This window comes from Ylistrum balloti, unplaced genomic scaffold, assembly GCF_031769215.1.
Source record: "Ylistrum balloti isolate Yb309-2 unplaced genomic scaffold, AGI_CSIRO_Ybal_v1 Utg369656, whole genome shotgun sequence".
NCBI classification, from domain to species: domain Eukaryota; kingdom Metazoa; phylum Mollusca; class Bivalvia; order Pectinida; family Pectinidae; genus Ylistrum; species Ylistrum balloti.
The window spans coordinates 65394-89847 of NW_026781909.1; the positions used below are offsets into that span (position 1 = coordinate 65394).

Below are 24454 nucleotides of genomic sequence, written 5' to 3' on the forward strand. Positions count from 1 at the left end.
ACTGACAAAAGCAGAACAAGAATACTTTGATTTCTATCAATCTGTATGATAAGTATGACCATTTTATTTTAACTTTGCTTAGAAAGCAACATCCCTGCTTCTACACCTTATTGCATTTTCATAAAAAATGTTCGATATTCGATTATTTGACTCAATATAAAAATTCCGAGGAAGCGTGTCGACAGCTGACAGATAAAATCCGCGAAAGACACATAAGTGGATGGCACCTTTCAAGACATAACCAATATATGCCGACACGGTAGAGCCACATAACATTAAGATTGTATAACCAATATATGCCGACACGGTAGAGCCACATAACATTAAGATTATACCATACATTGGTTTCATGCTCCTTAGACTCGCTAGTGGTTGTAACGTATAATGCTACTTAGAAAAGTAACGATCGAGAGAAATGTCCAAACTTAGATGAGAAGATGAAGTCATAAAGTATATTTTTCAGAAGAATGTTTGTACATTTGTGCATTCTAATTCTGCCATTATTCGAATTAATAATTAAAATTCATTTGTCTACAGCGCCATTAATTTCGCAAGCTGCATCATGCAGTTGTACAAAATGCTGAGAGATCCATGTTGATGAAGACTATGGGTATTTTATGGTCGTAACCATGCTGATATTAACCGTAGTTGTGTCGGGTTACAGGATTAATGCACGGATAATGTCAGCAGGGCGATCAAATATCCTAGTTTGACAAGAAAATAAGGAGTTAATATTTACAATATATACACTCATCATCATCATGATCGATCACTATGTCGGTAGCTCATTGCCTGCGCGTCGTAACTGCAGATTATCATTTTTCATATATTGAAAAAATTAGCATTTGCAAATTCCGTTTCAAATAGTAGCGCTTTTTTGTTTTGAATAATTCAGTTTTCAAAAAAAGTTTTAGGGATAGCGCAACCCGCATCTAGAATTTGACATCTTTTTCAACCAATATTGAATATCCTCAGTCATCTCATAGGTAAAGGAGAATTTAGAGTATTTCTCGTTTGGAGCTGATGCCGACTTCACAGCTCTATAACAGATGTACTGCCAAAGGCCTTAGCAGGGTAACCCACACGATCACATTATTTATTATAACCAGTCGTTACAATACCGTAATGCTGAACATGAAGCAGAGAGTAGTAAATATAAAGAAAAAAGCAAAAACTTCCTAACAGGGGCGATCGACTAAAGACTAAACATACAGCAATACCAAAAGAGACATTAAGAAGAAGGAGAAAAAAAACAGTGGCGTAGAAATTATGTTTGATTGTATTCTGAAACATACACTCGAATTCAACTGAGATATTTTTCTTACGGTTATTTTTACTTTACTTCATCCCAGACCCAACACCGAGACGTTGCCCCCGGACCCTCTCTTGAAAGCGTACACTCCTAAAAGCATTTGCTACGCCACTGAAAGATTACATTCAAAGTCCATTCGCCCTTTTACTATCAGTCATTAGAGGTAGCAGAGCATTCGCAAACTATGGAAATCCGACTTTATCTTTACACGCTGGTAGGACAAATCCCCAACCGTTATATTATTGGAAGATTGATAAGTTTACTTGTTTACGTCTTTCCAACAACGGGGATCAAATGAAGGCTGATATTTAGGGAGACGCCAACGACCTGGGTCATGAGAAGGCGAATGTCTAGAAAGACACCAACAATCGGGGTCATATGAGGACGGATGTCAAGGGAGGCACCAACAGTTAAGGTCAAAGGTGAATAAGGTCTAAGGAGACATCAACAGCCAGGGTCAAATGAGGACAAATGTCTAGAGAGACAACAATAACCAGGAATATATGAGGATGAACGTCTAGTGGACACCAACAACCACGGTCGTGTAAGGACGAATGTCGAGGGAGACACCAGAAATCAGGAACATGTGAGGAGTCTAGGAGAAAAACAAGAGTAGACAAGTGGAATGGAAAGTATAAATTCCAAAAGGACCATCCAACAATTTTCGTTTCTTCAGCTCTCCACTTAAGAATTCAACGATTAATTGCAGCGGCGGTTGCGGAGTCAGTTGGCGCGCAATAGTGCTTGTTTAGCGGAGAAAGGAGCAACGGGTCGCAACAGCGTCACACCGTCACAAGAGCCTCCCGTTTCGAAGGGAGACGAAGATTATGGCAGACATCCAGGTATTACACTGTCCTCTGTCCCACGGCCAGTAACCTCTTTGTTACCACCTCGAGAAGTACTTTACGACCCAGGGGAGCTCTGCATTATCGGACGCCGACTAGGGATGTAGCCGTCCAGTACACTCTTATCCGTGACCGCGACTTCGTTGCCAGTGACTGGAGATCGAGATAACGAAAGTGCGAGTAGTGAACGACGACAAAACAGTAGCGGAAAGATCAAGACGATATGCATCGTGGATCGACATTAATGGCCGCAACGATGACGGCGACAGCGATAATAATACAAAGTGAAATGAGAAACTTGGTTGTAAACAGTGGGTACAAGGGGCATTTTGAAAAGAAACAGTGGGTACAAGGGGCATTTTGAAAAGAAACAGTGGGTACAAGGGACATTTTGAAAAGAAACAGTGGGTACAAGGGGCATTTTGAAAAGAAACAGTGGGTACAAGGGGCATTTTGAAAAGAAACAGTGGGAACAAGGGGCATTTTGAAAAGAAACAGTGGGTACAAGGGACATTTTGAAAAGAAACAGTGGGTACAAGGGACATTTTGAAAAGAAACAGAGGGTACAAGGGTCATTTTGAAAAGAAACAGTGGGTACAAGGGACATTTTGAAAAGAAACAGTGGGTACAAGGGACATTTTGAAAAGAAACAGTGGGTACAAGGGACATTTTGAAAAGAAACAGTGGGTACAAGGGACATTTTGAAAAGAAACAGTGGGTACAAGGGGCATTTTGAAAAGAAACAGTGGGTACAAGGGGCATTTTGAAAAGAAACAGTGGGTACAAGGGGCATTTTGAAAAGAAACAGTGGGTACAAGGGACATTTTGAAAAGAAACAGTGGGTACAACGGGCATTTTGAAAAGAAACAGTGGGTACAAGGGGCATTTTGAAAAGAAACAGTGGGTACAAGGGACATTTTGAAAAGAAACAGTGGGTATCAGGAACGTGTTGGATTTGTTATTGTAGGGACGACAACCTGAAAGGAGAGGACAATGTAGTCAATTTGTAATGTCTAATTACGATTTTTTATGAATATTGGGCTTACTATGGTGATATAATTTACCTACGATCCATTGATATAAAACGGAGAGTATTTGAATGATATTTGTTTAGGATTAAAATGAAAATATGCATGTGATACGATAACTATCCTGTAGTATAGAAGGTTCCCATGAGAAAAAAAAATATATATATATATATATATGACAGGACTCCTGCCTATTTTGTAATTTTTGTGTAGGCTGTGGTCATACCAGAAGTTTTTTTTAAAAAAAGTTATCTAAATTATATTTGGTGTCGACAACCATAAAATAACACAATGGTATTACATTTTATGAAGCATTAGTAATAAATTCACATTGCAATGATAATAAAACAGGGGAGTATTTGTATATAAATACATTATATTAGATACATTCTTGTTCTGTTTCATTTCACGTTTTGCCAAACCACACGATAACTGTATTGATAGTAGGTTTGGTAAAATATATTAATTTGAAAATAATCAAATACCTAGTCATCGGCGGAAAAGTATCAGTTTTGACGAAAACGGATAAAACAACATATGGAGTTTAACCTACATGTACGTTTATACTGTATTCAATATCAGGATTGTATTCAGTTTTGAAAGTATTGTTAAGGTTAATCCAAGCTACAGTTCAATATGGATACAGAGATAGAGGGTCAGGTTTCAACAAGACAATAGCTTCATCTAGTGATATCTAATGGACTTGCACGACTTTGATGATTTTGTGTTAGTGAAATCGGTACCAGGAAGGTTTGGAGGCATGAGACGATAGCCAATGATAGCCATACAGATAACATTATCGCTGACAAAAGGCCAGGATTCAGGTCAATTCTAAAGCTCTAGTGGACGTATATTTGTAAGGTCTTAGCTAGTGATAGTTTAAAGAATATGCCATAGTTAACAGTGGAGAATTTTGCTGAATAAGTACCCTTTTTACATTCTTTGGAAAGAAAAATGTTACCTTTGTCTATTTCAGGCAACGGAGGCAATTTACAGTTTATAACTGCACATTCGATTTTTGATGTAAGGAAAAAGTTTGTTTGAATAAACAATATGGAGAATCAGTTTGAATCAAAAGAGGAAATGTTTTCAGTTGAGGAGCTCTAGGGTAATCCTATCAAGAAAAGCATTTCCAGAAACAAAAAACTGGACTGAAGCCTCAGATGTATTTGTTCTACAGCTTCATGTGCTTCATGTATTCTCTATCTTACATAGTGTTCAATATGAACAGGATTTTTGTTTTGTAAAGTAAAAGTGAAGTAAACATAAAGTGAATTAAATGATTACATAGTGCTTGATGAAAATTATTGGTAAAAATTCACCTTGTACAAATTTTAACCATGACAACTGTACGTATGTATTATGTACATGTAGGTATATATATTATAACTGTGAATGCTGTCTTGCAGTGAAAACTTGGGAAAACGCAAAAATGCACCCCTCTCCCCTCCAAAAATTACTAAATCAATGAAAAATAAAAAAAATTCAATACAATCGTTACAATTCAAAATGGAGATGGATGAATCACATTGCTATTGTCATGAAGTGTGAATAGATTCGCGTCAACTGTTTCGCGAGATTTGGCTTTTCACGTGGACCATATGAACTGTTAGATATGTTTTGACTGTACATAAGCAATACCTAGACTATGTTTTTGTTTGTACTTTATGATCACGTGACATTGTACAGCATATATTTAGTATTGTCTATTGTTTGGAGACAATAGTATTGTTATAATAGCATTATCAGAGCACAGAAGTATACAAAGAGAGTCATTTCTAAACATTTCTAAAATGTTTCTAAACTCTGGATATCTTAACTTGTGTAGCTAATATTATGTTGTATTGTTAAACTGATTTTATTTTGTATTACATGTTATGTAACTATGTTGTTGACTTGCTAATAAAGTTGGAATAGTGTGGATTTTTCTCTTGTGCTATATTTCAATTTGCAGAAACTTTAAAGTTAAGTAGAAGCTTAGTTTAACCATTCTTTTGAACACGATATGAATGGAAAGCTGACTCACTGTAATTTTTTGCCGTAAAGGATCTATCGACTAGTTAAACGTATCCTAATTTAATAAGAACAAGGTATAAAACAACGGAACCAACAGGTAAACTAACAAGCATCAAACACATCCAGCTTCATATCACACAACGGAACCAACAAACAAACTAACATCAAACACATCCAGCTTCATATCACACAACGGAACCAACAGACAAACTAACGAGCATCAAATACATCCAGCTTCATATCTCACAACGGAACCAACAGGTAAGCAAACAAACATCAAACACATCCAGCTTCTTATCTCACAACGGAACCAACAGGTAAACTAACAAGCATCAAACACATCCAGTTTCATATCACACAACGGAACCAACAGACAAACTAACGAGCATCAAATACGTCCAGCTTCATATCTCACAACGGAACCAACAGGTAAACTAACAAACATCAAACACATCCAGTTTCATATCACACAACGGAACCAACAGACAAACTAACAAACATCAAACACATCCAGCTTCATATCACACAACGGAAACAACAAACAAACTAACAAACATCAAACACATCCAGCTTCATATCACACAACGGAACCAACAGGTAAACTAACGAGCATCAAACACATCCAGTTTCATATCACACAACGGAACCAACAGGTAAACTAACAAACATCAAACACATCCAGCTTCATATCTCACAACGGAACCAACAGGTAAACTAACAAGCATCAAACACATCCAGTTTCATATCACACAACGGAAACAACAAACAAACTAACAAACATCAAACACATCCAGCTTCATATCACACAACGGAACCAACAGGTAAACTAACAAACATCAAACACATCCAGCTTCATATCACACAACGGAAACAACAAACAAACTAACAAACATCAAACACATCCAGCTTCATATCACACAACGGAACCAACAGGTAAACTAACAAACATCAAACACATCCAGCTTCATATCACACAACGGAACCAACAGGTAAACTAACAAACATCAAACACATCCAGCTTCATATCACACAACGGAACCAACAGGTAAACTAACAAACATCAAACACATCCAGCTTCATATCTCACACAGAAATATACATTATTTATGGAAAAATCACAAAGACGACCTTAAAATTTCCTCATATTTTTCAACAACTTGCATCTTTTGAAACTTTGTGGTACGAGTTTGTCCGCCAGGTGACGACTTCTTGAAGTATAGTTTCTCCAAACAGATCATTGTAATAATCTTTTCCACTAACCTGTAATAGGTGAAACACGCTTGTCCTGTATTTCCCTCGGACTCTGTCGGGAATATCCGTGTCAAGAATTCTTTTGTTTACATTTTGCCCATGATTCATCGAATTTGAACTTGAATTAAAATTATGTTTACATGTTCAATTTGATATTTGAGTCTGTATATGAGCCACCATTTCGGATTTATTGTCGGATTTATTGTCAGATTTATTGACCGATTTATTTTACTAGCATTGCCTGAATAACAACATCAACAGATAAGCGATCTAGCAGAATGTCGGTCAACAATAACCTTGACACGTTCTAAATATATCTCTATATCTATTTATAACAAAACTTTTGTATACACACAACCGTGTACATGTATGACGTCATGAATGGGAAGAATACTGGGCCAGCCCGATGTATACGTTGCTCGGGGTTAAGTGGTCATTTGTACTTTGACGATTTATTTATAGACTATCCTGGTTGAGAGTGTGGTACAGGTGGTCGTGATTCTACTATTTCTCGGGAGTTTATAGGATTCGGAAGAATCATTTTGTCATCTGAATAATGTAAGTTAATTTTATTTGAAGGCTTTAGTTGAATGTTGAATAATACTACACAATTACATGTATGTAACCCATGTGTCCACATGTGGTATTTTAATAACAATGTAGCATAGATGCATACTCAGGTATCATATTGTAAATGTCCTTGTTACTGTTTTGTGAATGTGCACGTGACGTTACTAAGTATATGTACACGTGACATGTTGTTTACGTCTCATGTATTGTCCAGTGGAATGTGTGGTATGTGGCCGAACTAGTCCGACGTGACATGGACTTCAACGTGAACGCAACTCAGCACTTCTAACACCTGCATTTGTACTGCATGCTAATTGCGTTCTCCACACCTGTTTACGTCACTTCCTTTGGTTTTCTTTCTATCTGTCTCTCTCTGTCCTGGCACTCTACTGCTGGACGTCAGCGCGAGCGGTCCAGCAAGATCATATATCATACACATATACTATACGTATCACTTCGTATGGTGCGGGGCCAGTGAAGCCTGGTAAGTTGACAATGCTGTGGAAGTTGATTGTATCCGGCGCGTTCGTGATTGGTGAGTGTTTGTTTCGAAAGAAGCTTGGAGTCTAAATGTTTGTCTTGTCTTTTCAGGTTCTTTTTCCCTTCAGAAATAAATCATCGAACAAATTTGAAATCAGAGTGATTTGTATCTATATATATATACCCAACCACACCCCGGTGACATGTACAAATACACCTATTATAAGATCCTATAGTGTACAGTCAAGGATAGTTTACCTCCGACCTTTACTGAATCGTTAGATAAGCCATCTATTAAAGAGGGATATGCCTTTGAACTCATTATATCAGTTTATCTGGCAATTATTGTAAATACGTTTCAAAAATATATTATCAACTCAAAAACGTTCATAGCGTTGTCATAAGCGGGAAAATGTGCATATTTGACCACCGTAAACATGTCATAAACCGAACGTTGCGCAACCTTGATCTCCGTAAACATGTCATAAACCGAACGTTGTGCAGCTGCATTTGATCACCGTAAACATGTTATAAACCGAACGCTGTTCAGCTATACTTAACTACCGTAAACATGTAGCACTTGCCACACGACTATATATCCTTATTATACTGTATATTAGTCTATGCTTTATCATTGTAAAATTCATTTACGGCTGTTGAAAAAGACGATTAATAGTATTTATAGTAGATAAGGACAAATCGCCAACAAAAAACGTGTAATCTATAACATACCATTACGTGCCCACATTTATATCTCGCGCTCAGAGACTGCTTGCGCCGGGTGTAGATACCTGAGCGAGGAATACACGGGAAAAACATGATCTCGTGAGGTAACAATAGGAGCGTATGTGTAGCGTTACCTACTGCAAATATCTATATATTGAGCATTTCCTTGCAAACTACTGCTTGCATTATGTCCAGTGAGGACTAATAAAGCTTATATACCAGACATTAGTCTATGGACGATCTGGCGGCTCAAGACAATGGATAGGGATATGATGAGGTATTCTAATGTGTTAAAGAGTTCCATGGTGGACTGGTGGATCAGGAAAATGACCAGGATAGGGATATGATGAGGTATTCTGGTGTGTTAAGGAGTTCCATGGTGGACTGGTGGATCAGTAAAATGACCTGGATAGGGATGTGATGATGTATTCTGATGTGTTAAGGAGTTCCATGGTGGACTGGTGGATCAGGAAAATGACCAGGATAGGGATGTGATGAGGTATTCTGATGTGTCAAGGAGTTCCATGGTGGACTGGTGGATCAGGAAAATGACCAGGATAGGGATGTGATGAGGTATTCTGATGTGTCAAGGAGTTCCATGGTGGACTGGTGGATCAGGAAAATGACCAGGATAGGGATAGGATGATGTATTCTGATGTGTTAAGGAGTTCCATGGTGGACTGGTGGATCAGGAAAATGACCAGGATAGGGATAGGATGATGTATTCTGATGTGTTAAGGAGTTCCATGGTGAACTGGTGTAGATACTTAGTATTTAGACACAGCCAGACCGTTGATGGAGTGGAACTGTGTCCTTTGATATCCTTAGTGGTACCGACGATGTGGTATCAATGACGTGGTGTGGTGACATGGTGTTGTGACGTGGCGTTGTGACGTGGTGTTGTGACGTGGTGTTGTGACTTGCTCCGAGGTGGAATGCTGCCCGCCGATATTGACTATTTTAGAGTGTATTACTATAATGGAAGACAGCCCATTAATGAACTGTTATTACTTAGTGTGATGCTTATAACGTCTGTGTTGTATTCTTAGATTTATGTGTGAATGCGAGTGTAAATGGTGAAAATGTTTGTAACTATAGTTCATATTGTACATAGGAACTAAATGTTGTAAATAATGTGTTTTGCCTTGCTGACACTGCTGTCACACGGACAGCATGCTCATCCCGGTATATAAACCTGCAATGCTGACCTATTATACCAAAGAAGAGACTTGTTATCATATTCAAACTATATATATATATATGCCCCATAGATCTATACAACATAAGGCGGGGTATCAGATAATAGGTGGTACATCCGGTATTTCTACAAACAATGCAAATATTCTGTCTGTTTATAGTTTGTGTAGTTTATTCACAGGTAAGATATATGTAGTTGGGGGGTTAAATCCCAGGAAAATACACAGGAGTTTTAGTGTTGATCTGTTTCTTAATGCTAGGGAAGAGAGGCAACGGGTTGATCAATGCTAATTCTCGGTTGTGCGCATTTATACTCAGTCTGGGAAAAGCAGGACACGGCTAGATAAACATATGTGTTGTATCATTCAATGAAGTCTGAATGGTTAATTATATGTACTGTCTGCTGAGGACAATAGGGATACGTTGTACGAATGTGCTGATACATATTCATCGTTAATATTTTACATTACAGCTTCATTTTAAAATTCTGGACATTGGTAGTACGTGATGAATCCAGATTATCCTGAGGTATGTACTGAATATCATTAGTCAAAAACTTAACCTGCTCAAATTTGATGCGTTTTATTTGGGAATAGATGCCTTATTACATGACACAATAATTCGCTAATACATCAAACAAGATGATACTATGAAGCTATTGGTTCGTACATTTTATTTACTTTAATGTTACCTAAACAGACGACACAAACAAGAATGTTAAATAAATGTATTATATGTCATTAATAATGAACACATTGCAATGAATACATTCATAAATCATAGAACGACGGTCATCTTATTTATTTCGTTACAGCCATATGATATCTATAGCTACAACCTCGTGTGTTATGTCCTATTGTGACGTCATATTATAATGAAATTGACCGCTCCTTTTGAAGTAACTCCGTGGTATGTAATGACGTCAGAAAAGATGCAATTGACGTAGAACCAAGATGATGTCATGAATGGCATAGGAAGGCATTCAAAATGTTACTGTTAAACATCAGTTTTGCGAGAAGTATTTTGTGTTTTGTATTTTGTAATGTTTTTTTTTTCATTTCACATTTGCCTCATTAAGTTGTAAAAACCGGACTACTTTTTATAGATGTAACATACGAGGGCTGATTGATAAGTGGTGAGCTTCATAGTTACGGTTTTGACTTTTGGCGGTCATATTGCATTATTTTTCAACATAACCCCTTCCGTTTCTATACATGTTTTGACAGCGATGTTAAAGGATCTAAATGCCATTTTTAAAAAAGTCCTTCTCTTGACTGTTCAGAAAGTACTTCACTGCATGTTTGACGTCATCATCCGACCAAACTTGTGTACAGGAAAAGGCCTTTTTGCAATTTTGGAAATGCATGAAAGTCTGATTGACCGAGATCCAGCGGATAAGGCGGATGCTCAAAGCCACATTCCTTAATGACAGCCTTGGCAATGACAGACTTGTGAACAGAGGCATTTTCCGGATGGACTAACACACCTTTATTGAGTTTTCCGCGGCGCTTGAGCTTCATTTTCTCTTAGCGACCTAAGAAATGCATAAAATTCGTCATCGATTGCTTGCCCTTTCTCATTTCCGTAAGATTGGAATGTACTGTGAAATCCCAACTTTACTGGCTATATATCTCTCTGGAACTCGCCTGTCAGCCATAACAATGCCATGGGCATATTGGTAATTTTGCAACAGTGGCAGTCGTTCTAGGACGGGCGTCAAACACAAATCTCTGTCTGCCATTCTTAATTCCGCCAACCACCTTTTTTCACTGTAGCATATGGAAGGGGAATCGTCTCCTGGTGTTGTAACCATTTCTGTTTGGATACCCTTAGATGATAAACCTTTCTAATGCAAAGCGAATATGTTCATTTTACAAAATTCTCTTGCCTTGTTTACTTTTACCTTTTCGACATAAAGTCACCAAATGGTACCAGAAGTCGGATACACAGACTCAAATAGTTAGGAACTAGTAGGTCTGAAAAAAGACATCTCTGTTTAACTTCTTCAACAGAAGGCTCTAAACTTATCAATCACCTATCGTACCTGATAAATTTTCGTCATAATTTTTTTTTTAGCTTAATATAATGTAATTGTTAATCCTTATACAGTATAACATTTTTTTTTCATCATGCTATGTAATTATTTGTCATCATACAATGTGAGTATTTTTATTCATCATACCATGTAATTATTTGTCACCATACAATGTATTTTTATTCCTCATACCATTCACTTATGTATAATCATATAATACAAGGAATTATCAGACAATATTATTATTTATCAATATGTAATATCGCTACCCACTACCATACCATATCGCTACCCACTACCATACAATATCGCTACCCACTACCATACAATATCGTGTTGTATCACCATACAATGTCGTTATGTATCATCATACAATGTTGCTATGTATCATCATACAATGTCGTGTTGTATCATCATACAATGTCGAGTTGTATCACCATACAATGTCGTTATGTATCATCATACAATGTTGCTATGTATCATCATACAATGTCGTGTTGTATCATCATACAATGTATCATCATACAATGTATCATCATACAATGTTGTATCATCATATGTATCATCATACGTTATGTATCATCATACAATGTCGTTATGTATCATCATACAATGTCGTGTTGTATCATCAAACAATGTCGCTATGTATCATCATACAATGTCGTGTTGTATCATCATACAATGTCGTGTTGTATCATCATACAATGTCGTTATGTATCATCATACAATGTTGCTATGTATCATCATACAATGTCGTTATGTATCATCATACAATGTCGTTATGTATAGCATACAATGTCGTGTTGTATCATCATACAATGTTGTGTTGTACATCTTACAATGTCGTTATGTATCATCATACAATGTCGCTATGTATCATCATACAATGTCGTTATGTATCATCATACAATGTCGTTATGTATCATCATACAATGTCGTGTTGTATCATCATACAATGTCGTGTTGTATCATCATACAATGTCGTTATGTATAGCATACAATGTCGTGTTGTATCATCATACAATGTTGCTATGTATCATCATACAATGTGTTGTATCATCATACAATGTCGTTATGTATCATCATACAATGTCGTGTTGTATCATCATACAATGTCGTTATGTATCATTATACAATGTTATGTATAGCATACAATGTCGTGTTGTATCATACAATGTTGTGTTGTACATACAATGTCAATGTCGCTATGTATCATCATACAATGTCGTTATGTCATCATGTATCATCATACATACAATGTATCATCATACAATGTCTATGTATCATCATACAATGTCGTTATGTATCATCATACAATGTCGTTTTGTATCATCATACAATGTCGTTATGTATCAACATCATACAATGTCTTTTTGTATCATCATACAATGTCGTTATGTATCATCATACAATGTCGTTATGTATCATCATACAATGTCGTGTTGTATCATGTACAAGTATGTATCATCATACATCATACAATGTCGTGTTGTACAATGTCGTTATGTATCATCATACAATGTCTATGTATCATCATATGTATCATCATCAATGTTGTGTTGTACTACAATGTCGTTATGTATCATCATACAATGTCGTCATCATACAATGTATCATCATACAATGTCGTGTATGTATCATCATACAATGTTGTGTTGTATCATCATACAATGTCGTTATGTATCATCATACAATGTCGTGTTGTATCATCATACAATGTCGTTATGTATCATCATACAATGTCGTTATGTATCATCATACAATGTCGTTATGTATCATCATACAATGTCGTTATGTATCATCATACAATGTCGCTATGTATCATCATACAATGTCGTATGTATCATCATATGTATCATCATACAATGTCGTTATGTATCATCATACAATGTCGCGTTGTATCATCATACAATGTCGTTATGTATCATCATACAATGTCGCTATGTATCATCATACAATGTCGTTATGTATCATCATACAATGTCGTTATGTATCATCATACAATGTCGTTATGTATCATCATACAATGTCGTGTTGTATCATCATACAATGTCGTTATGTATCATCATACAATGTCGTGTTGTATCATCATACAATGTCGTGTTGTATAGCATACAATTCCGCTATGTACCCTCACACAATTTTAAGAAAATAAATAAAATAATGTAATTTGCCATGATGTCGTATAAGTTGATTGTTTATAATCACATTGTAATCACATAGATCATACATACTATGTTACCATGTAAATCATATATGGTCTACCTTTTATAGAATGTTCAGTGTGTTACTTTTTAGATATGAGTAAATCAAGTCATGTATACCTTCATAAAATGTAATTTACATGACACACCTTTTAGATATTTGTTAGTATCATGCAAAGAAAGTCTCATTATCACATGTTTATGGTATTACTTTATCGTCACAGGATATGAGGAGTCTTAATCATACCCAAGGGATAAAGAAACGCAGGGTGACATTATTTACAATATCTTATGAAGGTGTTGTTAAAAAAACAATGATTATCGGTCAAGCAACTCTCTAGGATACAGTGTACGTGGTCCTGTATCAAATGTTGCATTATTGTATTACATGACGATGTCTTCCAGGGAAAGCACGAAACAGGAAAATATCATGTACAGCAGTGTTGTGACATTGAGTTACACTGCTGGGTATACCATTACGTAGTCTTCATAGAGACATATTATTTTCCGATATTTTTATTAATTTCTAATAGCATTATAACAATGGTGGAAGTATAAAGGGGTCAAGCGATTATTATGCAAGGTCAAATGCCCTTCAATTACTCCTAAATCACTTACCAGATACAAATCGTTGATTTTGCAGTTTGTTCTGTATGGAATAATCTTCATTCTTACTTTAAAATATTGAACATTATACTCGACGTCTTGCCTAGAATCATCTTCAAAGTGTACCCTGCGTTTCTTTATCCCTTGAGTATATTACAAAACTGATTTCGTCGTCTTGCAATCTAAATTAGTTAAATGAAAATGACTAGTGTGTGTTTGTTACATCCGATATTTCCGTATCGCCTGATATCGAACTATAACCATTTGACCTTGTCCGACTTTTCTTAGACCTTAAAATCTCTTATCGACAATGACCCCGTAGTTCAAGGCCTTGGCGTTAATCTAAAGAGAGTATAGGGTGTAGCTGTATCATCAGATAGCACACATTCCTCATTTTGGAAGTGTTATCTTTAAAGCAGAATATAATATATAGTAATATATATAATATATAGTGGAAACTCTGGGAAGAAAATGATTTCATATATTGAATCATAAATACACATATATATATATTGAAGAGTTGTGACCAGGTAGAGAAGAAACCATTATGTTTGAACTTTCTTGTGTCACCGTAAATGGCTGATGTGTTAGACGCAAAAGACAATAAACAAATATAAAATGAGTTCGTTGCTGCTATAACAAGTACGTACCAAGTCATTTTCCTTACATTAAACAAGTTAAGGCGAGTATTGATTTATAATGTAACAAGTTTGTAATGTATTATAAATTGATTGCACTACTTTCCTGTCATGATTCTCATTATACATTTAAAGGATCACCCGCGGAATATCATTCCAGAGTTATGCCGTCTTTATTACAATAATGGGTGGATGCCAGGTTCCGGGGGCAGTCTCAGCATTAAATACGGGTACCTCACTTATCCTATTATTTACCCTTCTAATATTTTTTTGTTTTATTGTATTCTTGATTAAAGTAGAATAAACGTTGACATATGATACTGGGACAATAAATTTATTTCGATGAGTTTCACCGTCATTGATGGAATTCAACAACACGTCGACCTTTTTACATTTCTCAGAAAATCATTCATTACATATAAGTTACGAGATTAAATCAATAGAATCGTACACCGTTTTTTCCACATTTTGAACAATAGTATTGATATATCATTCCTTATTTCTATTCTCTACTGACAATAACTCACATGTATGTTTTTTTCTGTTGAAGAGAGGAAATTTACATCACACCTTCGGGCGTCCAAAAGGAACGTATCCAGGTATGAAACTGAATTCTTCTAATTTCTTCTAATTGTTTGAAGTCAATGGTGTGTGTCTTTATCCTATTACCAACCTTGTTTTGAAATGGCACGTTTTAAATGTATTTAAGAAATAACATGAGGAACCAGAAACCAGCCGGTCACCATATCTATATCTTATAATCTATAAACCTCATAATATCTTCAATGACCATGTATAACACATCTTAATTTACATGTAGTATTAACACATCACAATTTACATGTAGCATTAACACATTACGATTACCATGAAGTATTAAGACATCACAATTTACATGTTGTATTAACACATCACAACTTACATGTAGCATTAACACATGACAATTTACATGTAGCATTAACACATCACAATTTACATGTAGCATTAACACATCACAATTTACATGTAGTATTACCACATCACACTTAATATGTAGTATAAACACATCACAATTTACATGTAGTATTAACACATCACAATTTACATGTAGCATTAACACATGACAATTTACATGTAGCATGTTCACATCACAATTTACATGTAATATTAACACATGACAATTTACATGTAGCATGTTCACATCACAATTTACATGTAATATTAACACATGACAATTTACATGTAGCATGTTCACATCACAATTTACATGTAATATTAACACATGACAATTTACATGTAGCATTAACACATGACAATTTACATGTAGTATTAACACATGACAATTTACATGTAGTATTAACACATGACAATTTACATGTAGTATTAACACATGACAATTTACATGTAATATTAACACATGACAATTTACATGTAGCATTAACACATCACAGTTTACATGTAGCATTAACACATCACAGTTTACATGTAGTATTAACACATGACAATTTACATGTAGTATTAACACATGACAATTTACATGTAGAATTAACACATCACAATTTACATGTAGTATTAACACATGACAATTTACATGTAGTATTAACACATCACAATTTACATGTAGTATTAACACATCACAATTTACATGTAGTATAACACATCACAATTTACATGTAGCATTAACACATCACAATTTACATGTAGCATTAACACATCACAATTTACATGTAGTATTAACACATCACAATTTACATGTAGCATTAACACATCACAATTTACATGTAGCATTAACACATCACAATTTACATGTAGCATTAACACATCACAATTTACATGTAGCATTAACACATCACAATTTACATGTAGCATTAACACATCACAATTTACATGTAATATTAACACATGACAATTTACATGTAGCATGTTCACATCACAATTTACATGTAGTATAAACACATCATAATTTACAGGTAGTATTAACACATCACAACTTACATGTAGCATTAACACATGACAATTTACATGTAGCATTAACACATGACAATTTACATGTAGTATTAACACATCACAATTTACATGTAGCATTAACACATCACAATTTACATGTAGCATTAACACATCACAATTTACATGTAATATTAACACATGACAATTTACATGTAGCATGTTCACATCACAATTTACATGTAGTATAAACACATCATAATTTACAGGTAGTATTAACACATCACAATTTACATGTAGCATTAACACATCACAATTTACATGTAGTATTAACACATAATAATTTACATGTAGTAGTACTACATCACACTTAATATGTAGTATAAACACATCACAATTTACATGTGGTATTAAAAGCTTCAGATTGAAATCGCGATTAAACAAAAGATACCTCGAAATAAAAATTATAAAAAAAACTAGCTTTTATCCATTTCCAAATGCGGAAAAAAATTAATAAATCAATTTTAAAAGAAAGATATGAAAAATATCTTTTACAGTAGTTAGTTTTGTAAAATTTGACGAAGATGCTAAAGATAACGTGGAGGGAAGTATTTTTTGTGCTTTGTGTAGCTTTCCTTGGTTTTGTTTCTGTCATTGTATCATATGTGGACAATAGAAATTAGCGTGAAATAAACGCATCTTCTGAGGGAAAGCCGAATCTAAAAAGTCGGGCTAAATAAAACCCCGACGTTGGCAATGAACAGGTGCTTTATCCTCACAATTTTTGTCACAAAGTTAATATTTATCCTTTAATAATGAATGACTTATCCAGTGGACAATATCAGTTTAAGTCAAATCAGTCTATGTTGACTTTTATCATTACAGCCTGAAGACTTGTTTGTTCAGACATCCGAGGGCGAGGATATTTCCGGTCCACCGTCTAGCAAGGGATTAAGGAAATCACAATGTTCCCCAGTGTTTCTGAATATATACCGGCTCAAAGGTAATTGATGTTAAATTACATGGTTTAGTTTTTATATTGTTAAACGTTCCATCGACAGCTACGGTCATTCAAGGATTACTTCCCTTTGTAGCGAGTTGCATGAATGAGTAGTGTGCGCTTGTTTATGGGAGACTGCTATTTCTTATGTAAACTTTGTGATGGTGCGGATCTGAAACCACTTTATAGTGCTACCTCACTGAAGCATACTGCCAACGGCCTTGTCCTGCAGTTCTGTGGAGGCTAATTGATCTTATCGAGTGTTGCATATCGACACAATTCTGTTACCATTACTACTTGTGTTATTTTGTTACTTCTCTTTTCAGCTCAAGCTCATTCTTTCTTCTGTGAGCGCAGTTTTATCCTTAGACCTTTATATCTAGTTTGCCATTTTCAATGCACCATCATATTAGAGAATTCGCTGATGTCATACAAGGCGAAGAGTAATACCTTGTTTATTACAATGATATTTTTACATTAATTATTTATTGCCTATTATAGGTCCTGGAGCAGTATTTCATTTACATTCGAAGTCCTCTGTTCTGGCATCACTACTCACTGACGGCAACACTGTCCACCTCTCTAACTTACAAATGATTAAAGGAATTCGTAAATGGACAACAGGTAAGTTAGGTATCTTAAGGACATTTATACATGTAATATCATTTGTGTACCTTGATGGCAGTTTGAGAACCTATCCTGACCTATAAGGCGTCGATATCTGGTCCTCTTTTCAGGATTTATTTTGAGCTACTAAGCTCTATAACAACCGATGATATATTTTCAAATGTGGTCTTGTCTAAATATCTTCTGCCAAATGTATTTTTTTCTCGAAAATAGTTTAACGTTTCATATTAATATAGCCATGACAGTAACAAACTTTCATTTGAACTGAAAATCAATGCATTGAAGAATAAACCTATAAGTATTATATAGGTTTTAGCTTTAGAGAAAGTGTAAGCGGTTGACCTGATCACATAGCTGTAGATATATAAGAGACACTGATGCTTAGAATTCGTTTGGTACTTCAGATTTTATTCATTCGTTTGGTACTTCAGATTTTATTCATTCGTAAATATATTTTAAATGATTTGCAAACAGTATATCTTCCGAATTCGCTGAACCTACAAGTATTGTTAAATCCTCGCAACAGCTTGTGGTCAAATAATAATGGTGTCCATGGAGACAGCTGTAAAGCATATTTAAGATTGCCCAAAAGGTCCTCATCACCAGTTTTCTAAATTTAGATACAGTAAAGTCAAAACAATTAACATATCAGTTATATCAAATGCATTAGGGGAACAACATATCTGAAAATATCTTTTTTCTTCATATTCTCGCCTCGCTGGGGTCACGGACATAAAGATAAATCATATATATGAATGTTTAACAGTTTGAGAGCATTGCCTCAGTTATCATTCGTTATAACTACAAAACAAAATGAAAAATACCAACATGTCAACATAATCATAATCCAAACTCAAATTCAATAAAACTGTAGCAAAATATGAACCGAAGAAAGATTTACACGCATACTTCTGAAAAAAGTACATCTTTTGCTTCATCAACGACACCCGCCACTGTAAACCTTGGTAAATCCAGGTAGTAATGTCATATTCTCAAATGAGAACAGCGTATACAGCAATTGAACCAACATGCAAACACATAAAAACCAACAAAATAAGTGAATTTCATGAGGAAGATTACTCCAATAATGTTGTTATACGAAAGGATTGTGCATTTACAAGCTTTAGCAAATTTAGATACAAATCTAAAATTAGATGTAGGAAGTCCAGAGGATGAAGTGAACTGTATCATATTGCTATTTCCTCCTTCTAGGATACACCACTGATAGGTGATTGACGAAAATCTAAATCTGGTCTAAATAAATTCTATAATATTGATTGGAATATACACAAGTCTCAAAAATCAATAAACTCTCCGATATCAATATCGGATGCTGTCGAATGGACGTCCATTACATTTGTATAAACCGATACGTGCTATTTTTGTTATTATAATCAGTCATGCAGGGTTGAACTAAATTCATTAAATCGGTATATGTTTCCATTAATAGGAGGAAACCACAAATTTACAGACGATGTACAGATTCCTATAATTGACAACACACACACAGAGGATGGACTTGTAGTAAGAACTGCTTAAAATACTCCTATTGACTCTCAAACATATGAGACGATACCAAGGTTTTTAAAGAATTCCCTCTGACTTAACTTGCCCTCTTTTGCAGTCATGCAGGGTGTTTTCGATAACGATGGATTCGACGATCACACTTTTATATGTATATGTACTGTGTAGAGATTGATATCTTTGTAGTTCGAATTTTCTTGGATTTACAGGTAATGTAACGAGAAGTCTGTATAACCGTAAATCGATCAGAAAGTGGATATTCCATGAAATGAAGATTTTGTTTGAAATTCATGTTGTACACAAAAGCTGAGAACATTAATAAAATTTGTCATGGATATTCAAATATGAGACGTACTTCCATTGGAAAATGAGCAATTTTGTCAAGTCACAGATCTCGTAACGGAGTTCAAGAACATTAAATGGTATACATTTGCTACTATGTACCGGTGTACAATTTTTCTTTTGGTGACAGGACGGTATGGTGAAGGCTATGAACGATTATCCGGATACCTGCGCCATCATTGTCCGTGGCCATGGAATCTACGCTTGGGGACAGACGTGGCAACAGACGAAGCTGGTGTACGTAACTACAACAGAAATGATATTTCAAAAAATGAAAATATAGAGTGAAGAGATACATTTATGCGACGAAATCGGAAAATTATCCTGAGAGAGATAAATTGGCACCATACATATCTGCTTATTATGAACCAAGTTTCAATATAATTGCCTGAAAGCGGTAAATTTAATAATACATATTTATGTAGGTATATAATAATTATGTAACGGACAATGTTATTGTTTATATGAATGAAACTTGTCTTGGTTGTAGATGTGAGTCATACGATTACCTCTTCGACATCATGCTACAGCTTAGAGCTGCGGGGATACAGGAGATACGATAAAATCGAGAGAGGCCAGTAGGTGAACCGGAGGCATGTCCTGAGTACAGCAGATCAATTAAAGGAAGCTGGAGTCCGAGAAAGCTTAAAAAATTAAATTAAAAAACCATCCGGAGATTCAAATCGAGGAAACGAGGATCAAATCAGGGAAGGCGAGTCCTTGAAATCATATGATTGCCTCCGCAGAATGGAGGAATGTCTGGACCCGGAGTCCGGGAGATTAACTGTTTTCACGTCAGAACAGTTCCAGAAGTTGCCTCCCTTCAGTAATGATTAAGTTAGAAAAATTCTTCGCCTGCAATAACATACTATCATTTATTTCACTATAGTCCAGACGAATACAAACTTGTGATAGCAATGTGTGTGACAAAGATTATTTAGAAGTAAATTCGATGGTTATGTCCATATAACATATATGTTCAGGTGATTAAACAAGGGTTTCCAATTCATTGGAGATTTGTAAAATGAGCTTTCCTACTTATTGATTTACTAAGTTTATCAAATTCATCAAACTTGTCATAAATCGTTTTTGAAAAGGTTATTTTCCACGAAAAGGTCGCTCATCCTTGCGAATAATCCGGCTTCACAACATCGCTTTTAATAATTAATAATTGACCAATTTTATGCAATATTTTGAAACGCAAGCATTATCATTTCAACGTTTCATATGATAAGAATTGATTTAAACATATATAAATGATATTACAAATAATCAATATACTGCACGTGACACACATTTATATTGTAATTCGTAGACGTACAATTGTAAGTTTCTATAATTTTGTCAAAAGAAGGAAAAGATGAGATGATAGGATTGAAAGAAAAGAAGAGAAAAAGAGATAGTATAGATTTTATATCAATTTTATATCAATTCTATATCAATTCAGTGCCGACTACAAACAGTTCATAATTAGGTAGTGTTAACACGCTTTGTTTGTTTTATAAACTTTTGAACAGATTTATCAATATTACAATTAGTTTCATATGAGTAAACATCACTGTCGCCCTATATGATAGTTTCTATATTAAAATCTACGTCCACATCATACAAAGTATCAAACAATATGCCTCTACCATTAGAAAATAATGAACATGTAATGAAATAATGACTTGTGTCTTCAATTCCATTACCACACGAACACTAATAATAATATAATAAATTATAATAATTCTTACACAGAAAATATATATTACTTCACTTACTAGCACTAACATACTGTACAAATACAAATAACACATTTGTTTACCGTTATTTCAGATGATGACACCAGTAATCTGAAATCAAGTTTTATTGTACATGTGATGTATGTGAAGACACAAAAGTGTTTATGTAATAGATGCTCCTCCCATTGTGAAGTGTTTTACTTGATGAATATGTTTGTAACTCATGTATACAAGTGCGCGCGTATGATGGTTGAATGGGGTCAGCGGTGTGAACGGAATGCACGGGTGGCCGGAGCCCTGTCATGTCCCCAACCCAGAACTCACCATTCATTCATCTACTTGACACTGATGAGGTCACGTCAAAACACATCTTTATGTATCTCTGTGTCCTGGTAAGTGTACTTTACATTGTCGTGTAACAATTATATGTTATTGTTACGTCGTGTGTAATTGTTCTGGTCAATGTACATGTGAAATATATGCGTCGTCTACACCTAATTTCTGTATACGTGTGTATTGCAGGTTTTACCGCGATGTATTAAATCATTGTCTGCAACAAGACGTTTGGTTATTACTTAAACCGCCAGCGGTCTACATGTTTTATAATCAGTGACTACAAATCTAAACTGGACTGATAATGGTCACTTCTGACCTCGACCGATCCCGGTATGTGGTAAATGAGACATAAGAAATGAGGAATGTATGCAAAACTAGATATCGACTTTTTGGTTTAAAACCTCTGATTTGGGAAATAAAAACATGCGTTTAGCAACTCATTTAAAATATTAAAGAATGGAACTATAATTTTATTTTCCCAGATGTCTTCCTTGACCAACGTCTTTAGTGTCTGACGGACTAATTATGGAATGTATATTTTAAGAACACTTTTAAATCTGTGTCGTCTACAAAACTAATTTTAAAAGACATGTTAAAGTCGTAATGGCTGTATTTGATTTTGATTAATTAAAAAAAAATAATTTCTATAATTTCATTGATGATAGAAATTTATACTTTTTGCTTCTCTTGTTCAACCTCCCTAAGTCAGCATTGCTGATTCTTCGCGTGACATGAAGAACAACAGCCTATTTGTTAAGTACACTATTAAACTCTATGTTTTGGTAAATATCTACTCTCTGTTCTCTGTACGACCTGAGAGTCGATGTATTGTTTTGTATTTCAGTCATAAGGTACTAATCCTAGCAAGATTCCCTGACAAACTTAAGCATGATCCTTTGAATTACTAAAACATTCTCATCGTCTCGATTACATCCTGTAATATCTCGAATGCTCGTCCAAAGTAGTTTACTTACTCTGTATAAATTGCGATTTCTCTCCCCCACCATTTCCCTCCCCCCCTCCCCCTCTCTCTCTCTCTCTCTCTCTCTCTCTCTCTCTCTCTCTCTCTCTCTCTCTCTCTCTCTCTCTCTCTCTCTCTCTCTCTCTCTCTCTCTCTCTCTCTCTCTCTCTCTCTCTCTCTCTCTCTCTCTCTCTCTCTCTCCACATAAGATATATCATTTACTATTATCATTTACGTTAATTGCTAATTTGATTTACTGCTTGTACTTATGTATTTTGAAGGTAAAATAATTGATCAGTTGTTAAAATGATTTATTATATTGTAACTATTTATTTGCATTAACACATGCTTAAATAAAACAAATATTTTAAAAAAAACGTTATAATATTTTGCTAAGTGTGTTAGCAGAATGCAAATACCTGTCATGATCGCCAGTTTCTCGAGGTTATATTGAATATGCCTATATCAATCAATCTCAATGACATAACCCTGACATTCACACTTAGGGATCTTAGATCATACAGACAGTATTATTATTGTCTTTATTTCCTTCAAAGATGAAGAGCATACATACAAATTACAAAATAAATCAACTTGAAAAGCATACAATTAAGGTGGAAATTAATGTAGACAAATTATGATTATACATACAATATGTTAGTTTTATGTAATTCATACTCCGTCAAGAATTATCTTGCAAGTTATAATGTTATGAAATAATTACATACCAAGTATATATATCACAACAATAGGTTTTAAGTGTATATAACACAGAAGGACTCCTGGCGCACTATACATAGCCATATAGTTCGAGCATCCTTTTTATAGAACATGCTGACTTCAGTCTAAATTGTTCAAAATCATGTTTGTCTAACTGATATGCCAGAGGACCTCCTAGTGGAATCGCACATCTTATATATTTTATCTTCATGCACAGAAAATAACGGACATGCATTATTAGATACCAAATAAGGACACTTTCACCATGCGTTCATTAGGATTACCTATGGTGTACAAAACCACAGCAGACCGTAACGGACATACCACGGCCACATCTATATAGGCGATTAGTAATAGGTATAAGTAGAACACTATTACCGTGAGCTTTG

General features: G+C 35.0%; 1 protein-coding gene across 2 annotated transcripts; it reads left to right on the top strand.

Moving 5' to 3' along the window:
* Positions 1-6845: 6845 nt before the first annotated feature.
* LOC132557499 (methylthioribulose-1-phosphate dehydratase-like) lies at positions 6846-22607 on the top strand. 2 transcript variants are annotated; one of them, XM_060221993.1, is made up of 9 exons: positions 6846-7010; positions 9898-9953; positions 15044-15138; positions 15459-15507; positions 17717-17834; positions 18333-18455; positions 19909-19982; positions 20455-20561; positions 20815-22607. In XM_060221993.1, the coding sequence occupies exons 2-9, from the start codon at positions 9933-9935 to the stop codon at positions 20885-20887; spliced, it is 660 nt and encodes a 219-aa protein (XP_060077976.1). In that variant the 5' UTR covers positions 6846-7010; positions 9898-9932; the 3' UTR covers positions 20888-22607. The 2 variants fall into 2 exon arrangements, with proteins under 2 accessions (XP_060077976.1, XP_060077985.1); XM_060222002.1 differs by lacking the exon at positions 6846-7010 and adding an exon at positions 7411-7506.
* The last annotated feature ends 1847 nt before the right edge of the window (positions 22608-24454 follow it).